Here is a 20,987-nt window from a genome sequence, read left to right on the forward strand (position 1 = left end):
ATTTAATGCTGCTTGAGCCTTATGTAGGAAAACTGTACGCGGACCTTGAGTTCTCATCATGAGCCGAGTCTCATTTTACATGGCGTTTGATGGGGATTATATGAATCGGTAGTAAAAATGATGAAGTTGGTCATTTCAATAAAAATGAGATGTTGGGATTACATGTTAGGATCAAGAAAATGTTTTAACTCATTAACAGATAGCACTTTTCTTTTCTTATTTTCTTGATGCAAAGCCGCAGTGTGACCGGCAATGTCACTAACTCACTCAGACCTTCACTCACGTGTTTACTCACTCACAGCCCTCCCCTGAAAGAAACAATAATCCATAGTCTATCTGTGGTGCTGTAGACTCACTAACGATTGTCTTTAACAAAATGTGACCCCCCCCCCCCCATTCCCCCACTGACCCAATTACTTGGTGTAATTTGCCAAAGACTGTGTCCTTGTTTTTAGAGGTTTACAAGGGTCATGATGTTAAAGAGGCTATTATGCTTTTTATATTTTCCCTTTATTGTTAGTATGCCAATAATCCCTGTGCCTTCAACTGCTTGAAACGCTGCCTTTGTAGTCCATCCTTTCTTGCTAGAATGACTGAGCCTGACTGCTGGGTGCCTGTACAGCTGTAACTAGGTGCCTTTTTACCATAAAAACATGCAAATGTTTGTAAATAGGAAATTAAATGATTAAACTGGGAAATGGCCATAATATGAACTCTTTAAAGGCCGACTTGCAGGTTAAACCCTACTCAATTATGGGTACAGTAGTTTACATCATTGGTATCTAATTTCATTCTTTATGTTTTTCCATTTGACGCCGGAAATTCCACTCAGAAAGGGTTAAAAATGTCCACGCACGAATAACATGTATGGAGCCAATCAAAAAGCTTATCAGATGCTATCAGTGCCATGACGTCACTGCAGGTAACTTCCCCCTACTTCTGATCCACTACAAGGAGTTTTTACGAGTGCAGAAAGCTATTTCCTTGATCCAAATGGACGCCTTACAAGACGCAAATGGGTTTAATCGTCGGAGAGACAATTATGGACCAGCTACAACTGCACTTTTGGTTGAAACAAGGCAGTTATAAGGTTTTTAATGTCGTAAAAAAAGAACTACATTTACCACTAGGCAGCCTGTTGTTCAGTACGGAGCCGCTATTGGTCTGTTAGGCTGTCGCCTGATCCCCGTCCGGGTCAGAGTACCAAGCTGGCTATATGGCTCTGGCTAACGTTACCCCGCTAACGTTAGCATTATGTCTACTGTCGTGAACCATGTAGAAGAGTTTGGGGAACGAGTAAAATGTGCAGGTCCTCTTCTCAGACCTGTGGGGCAAAGCACTGCACGCATCATGCCGGCTAGCAAGCTACACGTCACGGCATGTTGATATGATAGTAGCCCCTTTCATGACTGTGATGCACTCAGTCACGAAAGGGGCTACCACAATAGCTAACTAACGTTAACGTTACAAGCTCAAACACCTTATAACTGACTGTTGTGTCCATAACTTCCAGGCAGAATACTTTGTTTGTGAGGACAAAGGTATACAAAGAGGAGTTTCGGGGCATGTTAGGAGCATGTTAGGAGTTTCGGGAATGCTGGCTAGCAAGCTAGCTAACTTAGCTACTAACGTTATATACACAATATGTACAACGACGACACAATGATTTACATTATTACAAATATGGTAACGTGGTTGTGGCTTTTACAAATAGTGGTTAGCTTTAGAGATAAATGGCTATGATCACGGAGCACTAGTGTTAGGTGAAACAGATAGCCACAGATTCCTCTGCTAATAGTAGTAACAAGAAGGCTCTGCTTCCTGCCACTACCTGCCTGTGATTCTCAGGCCCCCTGCTGCCCTGTACCTGCTGTGAGGTCATCATTAAGATGACACACGCACGTTATGAACCATGGATTAAAATATCGTGGTTGTGGTTGGGCGGACAAAATGTTTGATAAAAACGCTAAAACTGGGTCAATTTCGATAATAATTTTTTCCCTCTTCATGAAAGTCACCGTTGGCCTAGTCACATTGTTTATTGAACAAAAATACAACATGCAAGTGGGCCTTTAACACTTTCAGTGCCCATGATGTCATATGACGTTTTATCAGCCCAATGCCTGAATGCCCACGATGTGTATTAGCGCTTTATTTTTTTATTAGTGATCTGATTTAATATTTCATCAACCGAGTCTCCCGTTGGTACAGCAGCTCCTCCAGCAGCTCAGAATGGAAAAAAGTGCCCCCTATCGTCTATCCCTGTGTAACTGCAGGTCAGTCGCTTAGGCGTTCAAGAATTGGAATTATCTTTTTGGAGAACATCTGATCTGAGGTAAGGAATCTATTTGACCAGTCTTGGGATAATCTGAGTTGTATTCGCTGAGATCTCAGCATTTGCCCTATGTGTGATGTGTCTCTGTGTGCACGATCGCTGATGAGGAAATCAGAGAATCGATTTTTTAGCTCGCGGCCCCAGCGTGCATACGTACACATATACTATCGATAATCTAGCGTTTATTTGAAAACGATTCATAAATAGGCCGAAAAATGACAACGTTTTTGTGTATTCTAGAATATTCCAGTAAACGTCTTTTATCATGGAATATTTATATTTTCCTTGAAAACTAGGGCTTTTCAAAATGCTATAAAACGAAAATTAACCGATAAAAAAACAATCCGCTTCGACAATGTTGACTGGAAAACGAGTCATTTGTTGAAGTCAGAGGTTCTATGTAGGATTGGTAGTAACTGTATAACTGCATATATAACTGTTTCCAATAGAGGGCGCTCTAGGCGGAGCCACTCAAGAACACCACCAGGTGGCGAGTATAAATAGATATGTTTCCTCCTACTCTACCTCTCTCCCCCACCTACCTCACACAGAGGAGGACTCATGTGTTACTGCTCTTACCATGTGAATAAACAAACAAAGCCAGTTAAAGACTAAAGATAGAAACCATGCCTCTTGACCACATTATTGTCGCCCTATAGCCTGATTCTGTTAACAGGTTATGGGCCCAGATAACGCCGGGGCGAAATAATAAGGGTAGCAAGTTTAGCTAAAGTATAGGCTAGGTTAGCACCGGGAGTACCGCGTGGCTAGACGCTAGGCCAACAGGAGCAAAAGCTACGCCCACCATCAAAGAGCAACATGGAATCCAACACGATGATCCTGCGCGTCAAGAGGAAGCGGGGCACCGACCCCACCGACGGGCTGCTGGAGCACAAGCGGACCCGCCCGGAGAGCAGCACGCAGAGCCCAGAGGAGGCGGCACGGGGGAGACGGAGCCTGCTGAGCACAACGGAGGCGAGGGGGAGAACCCCGTCAGCGCGCAGAGCCCCGAGGAGGCGGCACCGGGAAAGACGGAGCCTGCTGAGCACAACGGAGGCGAGGGGGAGAACCCCGTCTTAGAACTCGTGGCGACCAAAGGAAGGAGCAAATGGCCCTCGTTTAATGGGAAGGCAGAGGACTACGAGCTCTGGGAAGAGCGCATGCTATGCTTCATGCACGGTGTGGGACTGAAGGAGACGATCCTGGCAGCCCCCATGGGAGACCTGACGGCGGAAGAGCAAGCACTGGACAACCAGCGTAACGCAGACGCGTACTGTGAGTTAGCGCCACTGCTCGACGACACCAGCTTGGGGCTGATATTCCGCGACACTAAAGACAAAGGCAGAGAAAGCCTGGAGGTGTTGAGAGAGCATTACATCGGGCGAGGAAGACCCAGAGTCGTGGCCCTCCACATAGCACTATATACCTGTAGAAGGGGCACACCGAGACTGTGACCGAATACGTCAACAGAGCGGAGCAGATCACAACGCCATTGAGGAGTGCCGGAGAAGCACCAAGCGATGGGCTAATGATGGCGATGATAATGAGAGGACTACCGGAGCTGTACAAACCGCTCACACTCCTGGTAACACACGGTTCAGCGGACATGACACTGAGACAGTTCAAGGCCATGTTAAGAAACTTCGAGGCCTCAGTAGATACCCACCCAGCCGCCGCGGAGGCGGGAGAGAGGGTGCTAAAGGCCTGAGCGACGCCAACGGAAAGGACCAGGCCTACGACGGAGCTGGCGTGTTGGCGATGCGGAGAGAAAGGCCATCGGAGAGGTAACTGCATGAGGACTGTCTGGTGTGGCTTCTGCAGATCCACACGGCACGCAGACAGAGCGTGCATGAAGAAACGCGACCAGGGCGCGCGACACGCGCATGGACAAGATGGCGGCAATGGTCGGCGTGAGACGAATCGAGGCGACGCCTGGAGAGTAGCGGGACAAGAGGGCTTCATCTCCAGGGCGCAGACAGCGTACGTCACCAGGCCAACACAGCTGCAACAGGCCCAGAGGAAGGGACTGATCGTGGACACAGGTGCGTCGTCCGACGTCATCAATGACAGGAGTCGGTTCAAGAACTTTGACAAAACTTTCCGCCCGGAGAGACACAGCATGGAGCTGGCAGACGGCGAAAGAGAGAGGAGACGCACAGGTATGCCTCACGGACAGCGGGGGGCGCCGGCGTACAGTGACGTTAAAGAACGCTCTCTATGTACCATTGTTCCCACAAGGACTATTCTCTGTAATAGCTGCTACTGCGAACGGTGCCAGAGTGTTCTTCAGTGAAGGTAAACATTTTCTTGTAGAGCCCAACGGTACGCGATTTGACATAGAGGTGTATCAGAGAATGTATTACCTGAAAACAGAGTGTAATGACAACGACAAGTGTAATGGTGACAATGAGATGTGTAAAGTAACTGTCAGCCACGATATTCAGACATGGCATGAGATTATGGGTCATTGTAATTACGAGGATTTACTGAAACTGCAAGCAGTGACAGAGGGCATGCACATTGAAGGTGAAAAGCGTAGACCTGATAAAGAATGTGTAGTGTGCATAAAGGGGAAGTTTGCTCATTCGAGAAACAGAAATCCCACAGAAAAAGTAAAGGTACCACTTGCGTTGGTTAACACAGATCTCGCCGGTCCAGTAAGAAACCATTCCATAGGAGGCTTTAGATATGTACAGTCTTTTACAGACGTGTGCACAGGGGCAGTGTTTGTTTACTTTTTTAAAGCAAAGAGTGACACACTCCAGGCCACGGAAAAATTCCTGGCAGACATAGCCCTTTATGGTAACATAAGATGTTTGAGGTCCGACAACGGAACCGAATTCACAAACAGAGAGTTCCAATCACTGTTGAGGAGGAACAGGATAAGACACGAGACGTCATGTCCATATTCCCCACACCAGAATGGAGTGGCAGAGAGGGAATGGCGCACTCTTTTCGAAATGGCTAGGTGTAAGCTAGTAGGCAGCAATTTACCTAAGAGTCTATGGCACTATGCGGTGCAAGAAGCCGCTTACACCAGATACAGGTGCTTTAATAAGCACACAGGCACCACCCTGTATACAGCACTGACAGGAAAGAAGTGTAATCTTGCCAGAATGCACCGATTTGGATCAGTGTGTTATGCGTACCTGCAGGACAGAGGAAAGCTCGAGTCCAGATGTTTGTAGGGCATGACAAGGGAAGCCCCGCTTTCCTGGTTTATTATCCCGGTAAAGGGGGAGTGCAGAAACACAGACTAGTCAAGTTTGTCACAAAGACAACATGCGAGGGCGAGACACAGACAGAGGAGCCAGAGCTGGACTCCAGAGTAAGGTGTGTAGAAACAGAGACGCATCAGCCCAGCGTACTTAGCACGGTCGTGCAGGCAGACAGTCAGCCACCCCCAGAGGGCGATGACGAGGAGCACCCGAGGGTGACGTCAAGTGCCCCAAGCAGTGGGAGGTATCCCTCAAGGGAACGCAAACCCCCAAAGCATCTGACAGACTATGCCCGGAAAGGGAATGACGAGGAGGACAGTACACCCACCACCGCTGATTACTGCTACAGGGTAGTTAGTGGGGTACCTCAGACCTTTAAAGAGGCAATAGGGTCCCCTGAATCAAGTAAATGGGAGAGAGCAATGGATGAGGAAATGAGGTCCCTAGAGGACAACCACACCTTCACTCTAACCAAGTTACCAGAGGGCAGACAGACAGTGGGAGGGAAATGGGTGTATTCAATCAAGGAGGGTATTGAAGGCCACGACAAGTACAAAGCGAGGTTTGTAGCTAAGGGTTACAGTCAGAGGGAGGGGATAGACTACGGTGAAACATTCTCCCCCACAGCCAATCTGACCAGTATAAGGGTAGTGGTGCAGAAAGCAGCTGAGGACAATTTAATTTGACATCAGATGGATGTGAAAACAGCCTATCTGCACGCACCCATAGATAGGGAGATATATATGGAACAACCTGAGGGTTACGAAAAGAAAGGAGAGAAGCTAGTGTGTAAGCTGGAAAAATCCATTTACGGCCTGAAACAGTCTGGGCGAAATTGGAACGAGATGCTCCATACATGTCTTATCAAAGATCACTTCCTACAGAACCCAGTAGACCCCTGTGTTTACTCGAGGGAGTCAAAGGAGTCAGGAAAAGTGATCATCGTCATTTGGGTGGATGATTTGATCATAGCAGCTGCAGACAACACTAGAAGCCTAGCACAGGTGAAAGAGATGCTCTCCACCAGATTCAAAATGAAAGACCTTGGGAGGTTAAAGCATTTTCTAGGTATGGACTTTGAACAGTCTGCCAATTGTGTAAAAATATCCGAGAAGAGATATGTGGAAAAGATCCTGAAACATTTTGACATGCAAGAATGTAGATCAAGGGAAACACCATGTGACCAAAAACTAGATTATCAGGAGGATGCTCAGAAACTGACAGATGTGAAAATGTACAGAGAAGCTGTGGGTAGCCTCATTTATTTAACAACATGTACCCACCCTGACCTATGTTTTGTAGTGAGTAAACTGTCACAGCATTTCGCTGACCCCACAGAGGAGCATTGGATTACAGCAAAACATGTCTTTCGTTATCTTAAAGGTACAGCAGACAAACAACTGTGTTTCAGAAAGAGCAGCGAGGGTCTAGGACTTAAAGCCTACAGTGATGCAGACTGGGCAGCTGATATCACAGATAGATGGAGTACCACAGGATATTGTGTGAGTTTGAACGCAGACAGCTCACTGGTTTCGTGGAAAACAAAGAAGCAGCCCACAGTGGCACTATCAACTTGTGAAGCCGAATATATGGCTCTAGCTATGACCATACAGGAGTGTATTTATCTGGAACAACTGCTCGAAGGGATGGATACCTATGTATATAAGAAGACTGTTGTTTACGAGGACAACCAGGGAACCATTGCGATTGCTAGAAACCCTGTGTGCCGACAGAGATGTAAACATGTCGATATAAAATATAATTTCATCAGATCTGTCATCAAAGAAGAAAGAATGACACTGATTTATTGTCCAACGGACGACATGGTAGCAGACGCTATGACGAAACCTGTTTCCAAATTGAAATTGAAGAAATTTGCAGAGGTCATGTTTGGTGTGTAGATATTGACTGCCATATTCTTTTGATGTGTTTGGATTATATTATTTCCTTTGTAAAATGTTTTTCGAAGAAGTTATCCAGTATGTTAATACAACCCTAAGTGGGAGTGTTGAAGTCAGAGGTTCTATGTAGGATTGGTAGTAACTGTATAACTGCATATATAACTGTTTCCACTAGAGGGCGCTCTAGGCGGAGCCACTCAAGAACACCACCAGGTGGCGAGTATAAATAGATATGTCTCCTCCTACTCGACCTCTCTCCCCCACCTACCTCACACAGAGGAGGACTCATGTGTTACTGCTCTTACCATGTGAATAAACAAACCAAGCCAGTTAAAGGCTAAAGATAGAAACCACCAGGGCCCTCATTTATCAATTTTCCTCAGAAAATGTTCTATTTCCACACGTAAGCACAGAATTTAGAATGTGTGCACGCACAAAAAAAAATGGATTTATCACACGTGCGTACACAGGTCCTACGCACACCTGTCATGATAACTATCACCTTGGTCCTACGCCGAGGCTCGTGCACACTTTCACATATTTGCATACCAAAACCGCCCCGATTAACCATATACGGTAATGGAACACCTCCATGAAATGTGGAAAAATGGACTAAACCGAGGGAAGCGTGTTATGAGACAGGCTGACAGACGTGTACACGTACGGTGATGTCGGATATGATATCTATTAACCATTGCTGCCTGGGCAGCGCAAACACTAATAAAGACCGTGCTGGAATATGACTGCCTTTTTCCGTTTTGTTTGATTAATACCCAGGGATTAAAGTTCTCCTCAATTTTATTCCAAATCGCGACGGATTTTCCGTCAATTTTCTACCTGCTGCATATCATTTCTAGAGGCATACAATCTATTTTGATGTCAGTATTGGGTAGCCTATATAAACAATAATACGAGAACATATACAAGAACAATGAATCTCACTGCCATGTATGATGTAGCCTGCCTATGTGATCAATACAAACTGAATTCCATCATGTTTGTGTGCGGGAGCTCACAAGGCTGTTGTCACAATGGGTGGTACAGTAATAACAGTCTACACAATATCACGATGGACCATGCCATGTAGCCTATGTTCTATTATGACATGATCTGTGACGACAAATGTTCTAGAATGTTTGATTATGACAGCATGCCTATGATCAATAAAAACGCGAACTTGAATCCCATCATCATATTTACATAGTCTGTCCACTATCTTTATTACTTTGTTATTCCCCCCCCCCCCCCCATCTATGTAAAGCGACCTTGCATGGGTCTCTTGAAAGGCGCTATGTAAAATGAAGCTATTATTATTGTTGTTGTTATTATTATTATCATGTCTGTGTGCTGAGCTCAGTGAAGTTTCAACGGAGCGAGGTAATCTATTCTAATCAACAAATTGAAGTAGAAAGCATTCCGTTGTGGCCAATCTTATTTGGAAACATGACACGTCGCTTTAGCCTATATTCTCAAATTGCATTTAATGGCTGAATGAATGAAAACTTTATTTAACAGATTGCAGAATGGGTACAATACAGTACGGCTCAATACACACAATTGTTAAGGGGATGCAGACCAGAGAAATACTTTTGTCTTGTTTACATCAGGGTCCCCCAACTCGAGTCCTCGATATCCTCGCGGACGGACCAGTATACCTTTATATCATATCATATTCATATTCATATCATAGTTTACTCTATCAGCCTACCAGCATGTAATACGTTCTTTGTTAGAACTCAACTCGTTATTATTTTGCGCATAGATTGCAGAAATACGGGGACGTTTTGATTTAGGCTTTGACACAGAATACAAGTCATGATATCACCCACACGATATATGCTCTGTGTCCAGAGCATGTATGCTTTTCATTCATTTAAGACACATTTATTGCAAGGGTTTTGTATACACATACACTCAACAAATAACCTCTGTCTGTTCTCGTTGCAATGCGTTTATATCGTGGGTGTTCATATGACTTGTATTCTGCTTACAGCTTCGGGGTTCCACTCATTACGTTTAACAATGGCAAAGCCTTTTAAATATAATCAAAACGTTCCCGTATTTCTGCAATATATGCGCAAAATAATAACGTGTTGAGTTACGCGGAGCGCAGTCAGTGCTTATTTCCGCGTTGTAAAAATATTCTACCACCGGGCGCCAACTACGCATGGTCCGACCTGTGCTTAAATATACGCACAAAGTCAAGCACAAGTTCAAATAGATAAATCCCACACTTTGCTTAGGAATGGTCGTACGCACGGCTTAAGCACATATCTGTGCGTACGTCAGGTTGATACATGAGGGCCCATGCCTCTTGACCACATTATTGTCGCCCTATAGCCTGATTCTGTTAACATCATTGATAAGCGACGGGCAGATTAGACACATAGCCATAATTTAAAACATAGATTAGGCGTTTTTAACGCTAACATTGAAGTGGATGGTGGGCATTCAACCGGTAAATCAAGGTTAAGCTTGGGCTCTGAAAGTGTTAAGCACGAAGGTGGTGTGTCATGCTGTGGGCTAAAGGAGATACCAGTACTCACTTTATCATGAATTGGAAGCTTCCTGTGACTCAACTTCAAATGATTATGAGGACCACAATGGAAATAAACCGTAAGGTTTTATTGTGTTTCAAACCTCAACGGTTTTAAATTATATTTGATGGCTGTACATTTTGTGTACCAGTATTGTATGTGATTTTAGATTGTCCAATACATTCAATGAATCAATCAATCAATCAATCAATCAATCAACCAACCAATCAATCAACTATTACTCTGAAATAAAGCCTAGACACTGTAAAATAAGAACTATTTCATGAAGTCACTTAGCACTATACTTTCTGGGATTAGAAGGGTACCACTGGCAACGGAACACATGCCGCCAACATGCAACATGCGGAATGTGATGAGCAAGCGGGTCATTGGAGTTGCACGCAGACGTGTGTTTGGGGCAGGGATGTGGTTTCACGGTCCATACCTCCCCACCCCCCTTCCAAATAAGAAATACATTACCACATTAATGACAGCATTGGCTTGGGTATGGAATTTCCTCAAACCCCAACATCTTGTATTCCGTTGGTAACTATGGGAGAGAAAACATCCAGGCATCCATTTTGGGAGAAGTAATTTAATTTCATTCAACGTCATTACCATCTCCTGAGCTGATGATGCTTCACAGCTACACTACAGCTACACTACAGCAGTCGGCTCTAATGACCTCTGAAGCATGATTGTTTGAACAGTTTCTGGTCAAATTGAGGGAGAATCTGATCCAGACCTCTGAGGCAAAAGGCAACAATGGTCTCCTTTCACCAAGGTACGAGTGTCCTGGCCTGAACTTATAGGCTACAGCTTGTCCCGGTGCCAGAGGACAGCAGTATCCTGGCCTGAACATAGGCTACTGCTTCTCCTGGTGCCACAGGACAGCAGTGATTACACTAATAATTCTGATATTAATAGGTATGAAAATACGAGCACTGTTTGAGTCCCTGAGGTGAAAATCTTTTCCAGCGTCTGTGAAACGACCTCTTAAAGAGAGATCCCTTCGCCATTTGTTTGCATATGAGTCACTCATAGATGTGCAGGGATGCTTTAACAGCCCCCCTCCCCCGCCTTGGCCTCAGTGAGTACAGTAAAAGCCACACAAAATAGTTACTGGTTCTGTAAATGCAATGGTGGTCAATTTTCTTGCTGACATATTAAGGCATATTAAATTAAGTAAGGAATAGAAAAAATATTAGAATGAGATTTTAGCACTTCATTCAGTTCAGTTTCAGTTTATTTAAAAAGGATAAAAATTTCTGTAAATGTGTCAGTTTTAGCCAGCTGGCTAATTTGCAACTGTAGTCCTTTTGGCAAGATGTTATAAGACCGACCATACACCTAGAACAAAAGCATTAAAAGTAAAACACAGTATTTACAACACAATCCAACATAATAGTAAAAGCAATAATAAAAATACTCAATGAACTGATTAAAAGTGATCACATGTTTGATTGGTTAATAACCAGGTCTTGAGTTTTTTGTAAAGGTGTGGTAGGTAGCACAGTGTCAGTTTCAGTTTCAATTTCAGTTTGTAGGATGTTCCAGAACTGAGTGGCTCTGGCTGCAAAACAGGACTGACTGAAGGAGCTGGACCTAAACGGCACAGTACAGTCCCCTCTCTGGGTAAATCTTGTGGACCTATTATGAGATGTTTTTTGTTTGACAAAAGTACTGAGTGTGAGAATGGTTTTAAGCAGAGCCCAATCGCTGAACACAGGAGAAGAGAGAATGGAGCGTTTCAGGTTGTTTAATAGTATTCTTCAGGTTGTTTAATAGTATTCCCAAGTAGGCAAGAGTTACATCCAGAAATGTACAACAGATATGAATTGGGAATGTTCTTGGGGTAATGGGAGCAGGTGCACTCCAGTGCTACTGCGGACGGAAGACATGGGTCCATGTCGAGAGAGTGAGCAGGAACTCCTTTGTAAGCTCCAGGGGGTCCAGACAGGGACACGTTGGCACGGAGGTCCTGGGCACAAGAGAGGAAAGTTAGAACAGGGAATAATCACACGGGATGTCTAGCAGGTCTTCGGACTGAGGCGAGGTACCTAGGTAATGATACTAACACCTCGACGACTTCTGGTCAGCGTCGTCCGGTAGAAGTAGGGTCTTCATCTTCAGGGGATGGGATACAGCTGTGAGGAGTGAGGTGCCTGGCAGCGTGCGAATCAGGGGATGAGGTGCAGCTGAGTTGAGTGACAGAGGGTGAAGGGGTGCTGACCATATATGGGCGTGAGACTTCCGTGGTGGATGGAAGGGAGGATGAAGAGGAGTGAGGAGGGTGTGTGGTCAATGTGAGGGGGGAATGAGGAGGAGTGAAGAACGCTCTTGCTGTGATTATGACACTGAGAGGTGGAGGGGCCTTGCCATTTAAGATCTTGAACAGTAGGCAGGCATCAGTGTATTTTGTCAGGTTTTCCCAGCTGAGGATTCTGTACTTGCTGAGGATGTGACAGTGGTGGTAAGTATATGGTTTTCGGTCCAGCACCTTGAGGGCCTGCTTATACAGAGAGAGAATGGGTGTCATGGTTGTGTTTTTTACTCTTTGTGAAATATTGGCCTTTGCTCAACTTGGATATTATTCAAGCCTACTGTTTCATTGGAAAGTTGCCTTTGGAGGAACAGAACCTGACTATATTCTTAGTTATTTAGAAATTACTGTGAATGTTGATGTCAAGTGTCATGTTTTGCTTATGTAAGCAGTAGGAAGCCATTGTGTATACCTCGTTCAACATAATTGCTGTGACCTCATGGAACAGTGAGTTGGATTTAGACATGTTTGATACTTGGAGGTCCATGTGGTTGACCTGCAAGTGTTAGCACAAGGTTGCCGTTGGTCTGGTTCTGCTATAACGTGGTGTCGAGTGTCCATCCTTTGGGCCGCTCTTGAACTGAAGCAGTTGTTCCCCTTGGACAACACTGCTGCTTCTATTCCTTGTTGACTTGCACTATGTGGTGAGGCTCTTGTAAGATTGTGATTAGTTTAAATAGTAATAATAATAATAAATTGGAATGCAACAGTAGTATATATTCCACTCTGTTTCCTCAATCCAGTATGTTATTTTAGCCGTCTTTCCCCTCAACATATCGACCCACGGTTCCCTTAGCCCTATATTCCCTCAACCCAATACTCCCTCACCCAAATGTTCCTTCCACACAGCATTCTCTATACATCATTCAGACCCAAATGTTCCTTCAACCCAGCGTTCTCTATACATCATTATTTCAGACCCTATGTTCCTTCAACCCAGCGTTCTCTATACATCATTCAGACCCTATGTTCCTTCAACCCAGCGTTCTCTAAACATCATTCAGACCCAAATGTTCCTTCAACCCAGCGTTCTCTAAACATCATTCAGACCCTACTGTATGTTCCTTCAACCCAGCGTTCTCTAAACATCATTCAGACCCTACTGTATGTTCCTTCAACCCAGCGTTCTCTAAACATCATTCAGACCCTACTGTATGTTCCTTCAACCCAGCATTCTCTATACATCATTCAGACCCTATGTTCCTTCAACCCAGCATTCTCTATACATCATTCAGACCCAAATGTTCTTTCAACCCAGCATTCTCTAAACAGCATCTGAGCTCCTTCAACCCATGTGTTCCATCACTCACTGGCATTTAGTCCCTCCTTTAATAACACAATAGTGGTATAGATTTATTATCCATGACCTGTTTAGATGTTTCCATGTGACATAGGGTTGAGGAAACATAATAGCTTAGGGCCTAGAATTGTGGGAAAACCTCAGAGGGAACATTGGTCACATGCTAACCAGCTATGTTGAAACCTTGAGGCAAATGTATAATAGAACCTTGTGACTGTATAGTATACATTATTGAAGATTGTGAGAAATGGTGTGTAAAACAAGCTAGACACTTTCATCTAAAGATATTGTCTCGTGCTGAGAACAAGCATCACAAGATATCGCTTCAACCCTAATGAATATTCTGGACCATAAACCAGAGTATTCCCTGCATTACATAAATAATCTGGCAGAAATCCCCGTTTTCTTGTTTTCCAAAGAATTACAAAGAGGCCTTATCTCTGAAATAGCTGAGTGGCAGCCCTCCTTGAGTCTTTTATCTCCTCAGCCAGCCCTGAGGTAAACTCCCCAGACCTTTTTATATTCTCCATCGCATGCAGTCGTCTAAAACCTCTCAGTGACATTTATTAGACCACGGCGACCTGTCTCAGAAGGACTATTACCAAGTTGAGTGCAGGATTATCTCCCCCACAAGGTCTACGTCATGCTCAAAAAACCCTCTAACCGCCTGCATTCATCGTCTCAGGAGATCTGATTGTCATCCCATGTCGGTCTATGACCATAGATATTTAGTTAAGTTAAGTTGCCATGTGTGATATGTGGCAGGGAGCATGTGGGCAATGAAATGGTCATTCCCTTGGAGGTTATCCTGTTACACAGATGTGTGTGTCCTGTGCTGTGTGTGGCTACTGTGGTCTCTTTCTCTCTCTCTCTCTCTCTCTCTCTCTCTCTCTCTCTCTCTCTCTCTCTCTCTCTCTCTCTCTCTCTCTCTCTCTCTCTCTCTCTCTCTCTCTCTCTCTCTCTCTCTCTCTCTCTCTCTCTCTCTCTCTCTCTATCTATCTCTCTCTCTCTCTCTCTCTCTCTCTCTCTCTCTCTCTCTCTCTCGTGATGTTAGTGTGCATTCCACAGTGCAGTTTATTGAGCGTATGATGCTATCAGGGTGTGTGAATGTGTGAGCATGTCCTTTCTCCACTCCTACGACCTACGTGTACCACGTCAATTTACTGCTATCTCTGTTTATGGGCCTGTGTGTTTATGTGTCGTGCAGCTCCAGGGTCGCTGGAGTTAACAGACATGGCCACATTCCCACTGAGCTTTAGACATCCGACTATAAAGTAGCCAAGTAACCAGGACTATGTGACTTAGTGAATCGTCCAGTCAGCTGGCTAGCATTATTAGATTATTACAAATATTTAATTTAAAGGTTCAGAATTCTGGACCCTATTTCCTAATAATAAATTACAGTACCGATGACTTGATTGGTAGAGTCCTCGCTCAGCACAATCTGTACTGTGCTTCATGCTGAATACCAGCAGCTATGGCTACTTTGTGACAAAACTAATGTAAATTATAATTATATTAGTTTACTGCCATATCTATCATCTCACTGCCACTTTACTGCCATTATTGTATTTTACTGCCATTATTTATTATTTATACTTACTGTACCACTGCTGCTAAAACGCAATTTAATTTCTCTGTATGTCTTGCACATTACGAGAAGTGACAATAAAGCTGACTTTGACTTTGATATGACTAAAGAAATGGGGGCCACTCTTCAGTCTGTACAAAAATCCTTAAAACCTACCCACACTGCACCCACAGCAAAGCAGTTTAAAGTATGTTTAAATGTTTGTTTTTACAGTGGCCCCATATTATTGTGACTAACTAAGGAGGAGCTGGGTTATTCAGTATGAAGTACAGAATAATTAATAATAATACAAATTTAATTATTAATTATAAAAATTATAACTCAAAGCGCTTTACAACGTAGGGTTAGGGAAATTGCCTCCTTCACCACCACTGGTAGCACCAAGCCTTAGTACGCATGCTCAATGGCTACCATACACTGGCACCCGGCACACATCACACTACACAATGGCTGAACGGCTCAGGAGACAGGGATTGATACTGTATCAGCCAATTAAGGGGAAGGGATGATTAGGTGGCCTTGATGTCAGAGACCTGATTGGGAATTTGGCCAGAAACAGAATGGATTGAGCTGGACATCGCCCATGAGTAGGATATAGGGCTCGGCTAGGCTGTCCAAAATTCAGAAATTACTCTTCAATGCAAAAACAAAACACCAACAAAACATATTGTAATGTTTGTAATGTAATGTTCTTTATGTGGAAGTGTAAATTCACATATTCTCTTTCTGACTTTTCATAGGTTATTAGTGGGAGCCCCCTATGAAACCAATGGCCCGCACCAGACAGGGGATGTTTACAAGTGTGCTCTGACCAAACGGACCAATGGGAATGGCTGCTCCAAGCTCAACCTAGGTACACTATCACTTATTCAATTACAACTTAACTACTAACAAGTTTCCTCCCAATACTGTCTCGAATGTGTGTGTGTGTGTGTGTGTGTGTGTGTGTGTGTGTGTGTGTGTGTGTGTGTGTGTGTGTGTGTGTGTGTGTGTGTGTGTGTGTGTGTGTGTGTGTGTGTGTGTGTGTGTGTGTGTGTGTGTGTGTGTGTGTGTGTGTGTGTGTGTGTGTGTGTGTGTGTGTTTATGCATGTGTCTAGTATGTGTCACAGTGGGGATGCATGAGACAGAAATGTGCTAACCATACCATTAATTCCACACTTTACGACTTTTACAGTTTATGTACATTTCCACATCTGTGTCCTACCAGACATCCCACCACATGCTCTATCATATGAAACACATATGTGTTGTGTTGGTAAGATAGATTGATAGACACACACACAGACAGACAGCTAAATGTCTGAACAAACCTGGCAGATATCCGAGGATATTCAATAGACACGACTTTGGCTGGTTCAGACAGTACCAAGCTGGTCCAGACAGTACCAACAAACCAGCCTTCCAGATGAAGGAGGAGGTCACATGTCCCTAGTCAGTGTGCTATCCTGTGCTGCTATGACTGTGCTCACATATCCCTTTACTTAATTGTGCACAGAAGAATGGCACAATGTTTTGCACAGTTTTTTCATGAAGCAGACATTACTTCCACTGTTGAGATTGTTTGCAGAACCAATACTGTTGCCCTGTCACTGAGATGATTTTTTCCTCAAGGAAGGATATCTCTGACCAACGTGTCTGAGCGTAAAGACAAGATGAGACTGGGGATGACGCTGACATCCAATCCAAAAGACAACAGCTTTGTGGTGAGAAAGAGTAATCAGTCATTATTCTTGGGTAGGAACAGGGTGGAAAGGCCAATTATTATTATTATTATTATTATTATTATTATTATTATTATTATTATTATTATTATTATTATTATTATTATTATTATTATTATTATTATTATTAATACTGGATGTATGATCTTCTAAAGCAGGTGTATCAAACAAACGTTAGGTTGTGGGCCACGTGCAATACATTTTCAACTCATTTTGGGCTGGACCATGCAAATATAGGCTAATAATACAAATATGTATTGTATAAAAGTGGTATTTTTGGAGTGGAGTTTTTCATTATTTTAATAAAAAAAATATATACATTGAACAAGCCAATGTATTAGAGGGATGTGACTTGACTATTGAAGAGAGTCCTTTTTCTTAGCAAAATCTTTTTTTATTTAATTGGAAAACTGCTAATGTATTGCTACTTAATAAATTCATCCCACAGGCCGGATTGGACCACCTGGCAAGCAGGAGCCAGTCTTCAGGCCACATGTTTGACACCCCTATTCTAAAGTAACATACAAGTCAAGGAGCTCCTGAACCACAACAAATGGGCCTGTTTGATGAAAGGGCAAGGGTCTGGAAGACCCAAGACCACAGTCTGTTCATTCCATGGTGCTCATGCTTTAGTTATAGCTATGGAGCTTCTCTTGGTGCATGAATGCATCTTTGCTAAACATACTGTAGCCCGTTGTAAGCGCTGTCCTCTATGTTCCAGGCCTGTGGGCCACTCTGGTCCTATGAATGTGGCAGCTCCTACTACAGCACAGGGATATGCTCCAGGGTAAACGCAAGCTTCAAGTTCTCCAGAACCATCGCCCCTGCCTTCCAGAGTAACGTTACATTACACTACCTTTTCTGGATTGTATTAGACACAAATGGGTTTACTTTCCCCATTTCTTAAAAATACATTGTGTACGTTTTTCTACCACTCCAAGTTAGAGCTTGCTATTAGACCACTCGGCAACACAATTACATTGAAATAACTGTATCATTTTGTGGTTGAGTTCTGCACCATGCACACTTGACACGGCCCAGTAATGAGGTCCTTGTAGACTCAACCAATGACATGCTTATTCCAATGTAATTGTCCGTGGTTGATTCAGCACGGTCCTCATATCAAATTATCTTACACAATATATCTTTAATATTTGCCCTCTGATATATAGTATGTGGTTGCGACCAATTGATTATCTTTTGTAAATATCTTTCAGGATGTGAGACCTTCATGGACATAGTGATTGTTCTGGATGGTTCTAACTCCATCTACCCCTGGTATGAAGTCCAGGCTTTCCTCATCAACATTCTGCAGAAGTTCTACATCGGACCGGGTCAGATACAGGTGTGTTATAGGAGGGGAGCTTACTGTAATCTCCAATATACTCCAGTAGAAGTAGATTTTTGTTCTAAAAGTTCAAATGTATTGTTCTCAATAATTTTAAGTTTTTTCTATTTATTTATTTATTTATTTATTTATTTATTTATTTATTTATTTATTTATTTATTTATTTATTTATTTATTTATTTATTTATTTATTTATTTATTTATTTATTTATTTATTTATTTATTTATTTATTTATTTATTTATTTATTTATTTATTTATTTATTTATTTATTTATTTATTTATTTATTTATTTATTTATTTATTTATTTATTTACAGAAGACAGTCAGTCAGTAAATCCATTGTTTGTGTGTCCCACTGGTTAGGTTGGAGTGGTTCAGTATGGAGAGAAGGTGGTCCACGAGTTCCAACTGAGTGACTACAAATCAGTGGAAGAGGTGGTGAAGAGAGCACGTAGCATCGACCAGAGGGGAGGAGAGGAGACCAACACAGCCCTTGGCATCAACGTGGCACGGTACAGCTTCTCCAACTACACATACACACCAGCAGTATTCCTCAATTTACCATATTCACACGGCGGCCAATTTGCTCTTATGTGATGCTCACGATGGGATTCCTTTCCACCCTGGGTGGGAACAGAGCAAAATGGCCACCATGTGAATGTGGTCAACAAAGAACATACTAGAGCTGATCATAATTTGCAACCCGCTAGCCTACTGAACATACCGTATTCAGTATCTTACACGTTATTAATGTATATGACATCATCACAGCTCAGAGGCGTTCAAACAAGGAGGCCGGCGAGGTGCCAAGAAGGTGATGATTGTGATAACAGATGGGGAGTCACATGACAGTCCTGATCTCCAGCAGGCCATTGAGGACAGTGAGAAAGATGGGATTACCCGTTACGCCATCGCTGTGAGTCTATAATGTCTACTCTCTCTGCCTGCAACCTCTACCTCTATCTTCCATCTTTGTCCCAGTGGTCTGACAGGATATAAGTCAGGGTGGAATGTTAACACCAGCCACTACCCAAATAGTGGTACATTTAGTCTGTGGCAGGTACATTTGTCTGCCTAACTAGACACTTTGCTCTATTCTAAAATTAAATGTGGCTGCCTGGTACAATAATAAAGTGTCTGGTAAATGTATGAATACACCAGCCACTCTGGTCAATGGATAAGAAGTTTGCTTCCTGCCTGTTGAACCATTGTGTACGAATATTTATGGAGTTCAACTAAATCCGGTCTCAGAGGAGCTATGGAAGGGGCATAGAGTCCAAAACCTAAGAGCTCTAAACCTAAGCCACGCTTAGGTTAATGTGCAGTTAATGGTGCGAATAATCGCTCCAGGACCACAGGGCCCTTTGGTTTGTACCACGGTACCATCGGTTTAACTTTTGGCACCTCTTGATCCCATCCTGCGGCTCAGGCCATCGGGCCATTTCAAGCAAACGTCTAAGATCATTTGGTTGCCAAATCTAGTGAAAAGGGTGACAGCAATGACACCGGTTCATAAAATGTCTAGAAGCACATTTTGATATCATCGTCTAACGCCTCCCTGAAGAGTGCTGGTGGTAAGTCACCATTACGTGTGCAGTCTGAAGAGTCAAAAGGATGGAAACAGGTTGACAGTGAAGTGCTCTTGGGGGCATCGACAGATGATTTGGCCTTGTCCTCGCAGGTTCTTGGCTACTACAACCGTCGTGGGATCAACCCTGAGGCTTTCCTCAGTGAAATCAAGTACATCGCCAGTGACCCGGATGACAAACACTTCTTCAATGTAACAGATGAGTCGGCTCTGAAGGATATTGTGGATGCACTTGGGGAGCGCATATTCAGTTTAGAAGGTATTGAAATAGCTTTGCCATAAATGAGAAGCATGGAATACAGTAACATATTTTAGTTGCTGATTTGTATGCCACTAACCTCTTCACATCATGCATGCTTCTGGTTTAAAGCCTGGGCTTGTCTGGTACTGTAAGTCTCCAGCATTGTACATAAAAGACTTGTTTCCCCAGGGACCAGTAAGAATGGGACAGCGTTTGGCCTGCAGATGTCCCAGGCTGGCTTCTCCTCACACATCGTAGAGGTGAGTCTCTCAATGCCATTTCTACTCCTCATACGGTACCGTCTATCAACACAGAGTGGTCTCTCTCCTCCCGACACTTCTCCATGACTCTTCCCAGCCACTCTCCATTTGTCATGATCCAGCTCCCAAGGAGCCTGCTGTGTGGCCCCAGATGCTTAGTTCATCTTGATTTAGAGGCCCCTAACAAGAAGAGACAGGCCTTTTTCCACTTTAGCCGTCCAAGGATGAGAAATAAGACACCAGTAATCCCCAAGGGGGACATATTAGCTAAAAGTGGAGACAAGCTTGAGATGGTCTTGCTGGAGAATGGACTATTTTTGCCTTTTGCTTTCTAGAGTTCTTTTTTTGTTGCATCCAAAAGAAGCTCCTGCAGCAGCAGGTGTGTTGACATTGAGGTTGACACAGCTGGAGGAGAGAGATGAGGCATCTCCTCTACTGTACCTGCTACGTTCCCCAATTCATAACTCTTCAGTTTGTTTCCTTCTCAGTGCCTCCGAGTCCTAGTTTGACTTTTGCTAATGCAAGTGCTCTGATTTTCCAGTTCCCCTCTGCAGTCGAAGCACAATTTGCAGAGGGATTAATAAATATGTCCCATTCCTAAATAAATAAATAGTAAAAGGTA

The 20,987-nt window shown here is 43.5% G+C and overlaps 1 protein-coding gene across 2 annotated transcripts in view; it reads left to right on the forward strand.

Annotated features, from left to right (window-relative positions):
- Positions 1-20,987, forward strand: part of itga11a (integrin, alpha 11a) — a 152,655-nt gene that overhangs the window by 61,499 nt on the left and 70,169 nt on the right. Inside the window, exons 3-10 of one of the 2 annotated variants that reach the window (XM_084337751.1) lie at positions 15,946-16,058; positions 16,817-16,908; positions 17,648-17,762; positions 18,144-18,271; positions 18,640-18,788; positions 19,048-19,192; positions 19,958-20,123; positions 20,295-20,365. In XM_084337751.1, coding sequence (XP_084193877.1) covers positions 15,946-16,058; positions 16,817-16,908; positions 17,648-17,762; positions 18,144-18,271; positions 18,640-18,788; positions 19,048-19,192; positions 19,958-20,123; positions 20,295-20,365 — 979 coding nt within the window. Of the gene's footprint in view, positions 1-15,945; positions 16,059-16,816; positions 16,909-17,647; positions 17,763-18,143; positions 18,272-18,639; positions 18,789-19,047; positions 19,193-19,957; positions 20,124-20,294; positions 20,366-20,987 lie in introns of those variants that run through there. The other variant, XM_084337752.1, reaches the window with a different exon arrangement.

This window comes from Notolepis coatsorum (genome assembly GCF_963971535.1).
Source record: "Notolepis coatsorum genome assembly, chromosome: 20".
Lineage (NCBI taxonomy): Eukaryota > Metazoa > Chordata > Actinopteri > Aulopiformes > Paralepididae > Notolepis > Notolepis coatsorum.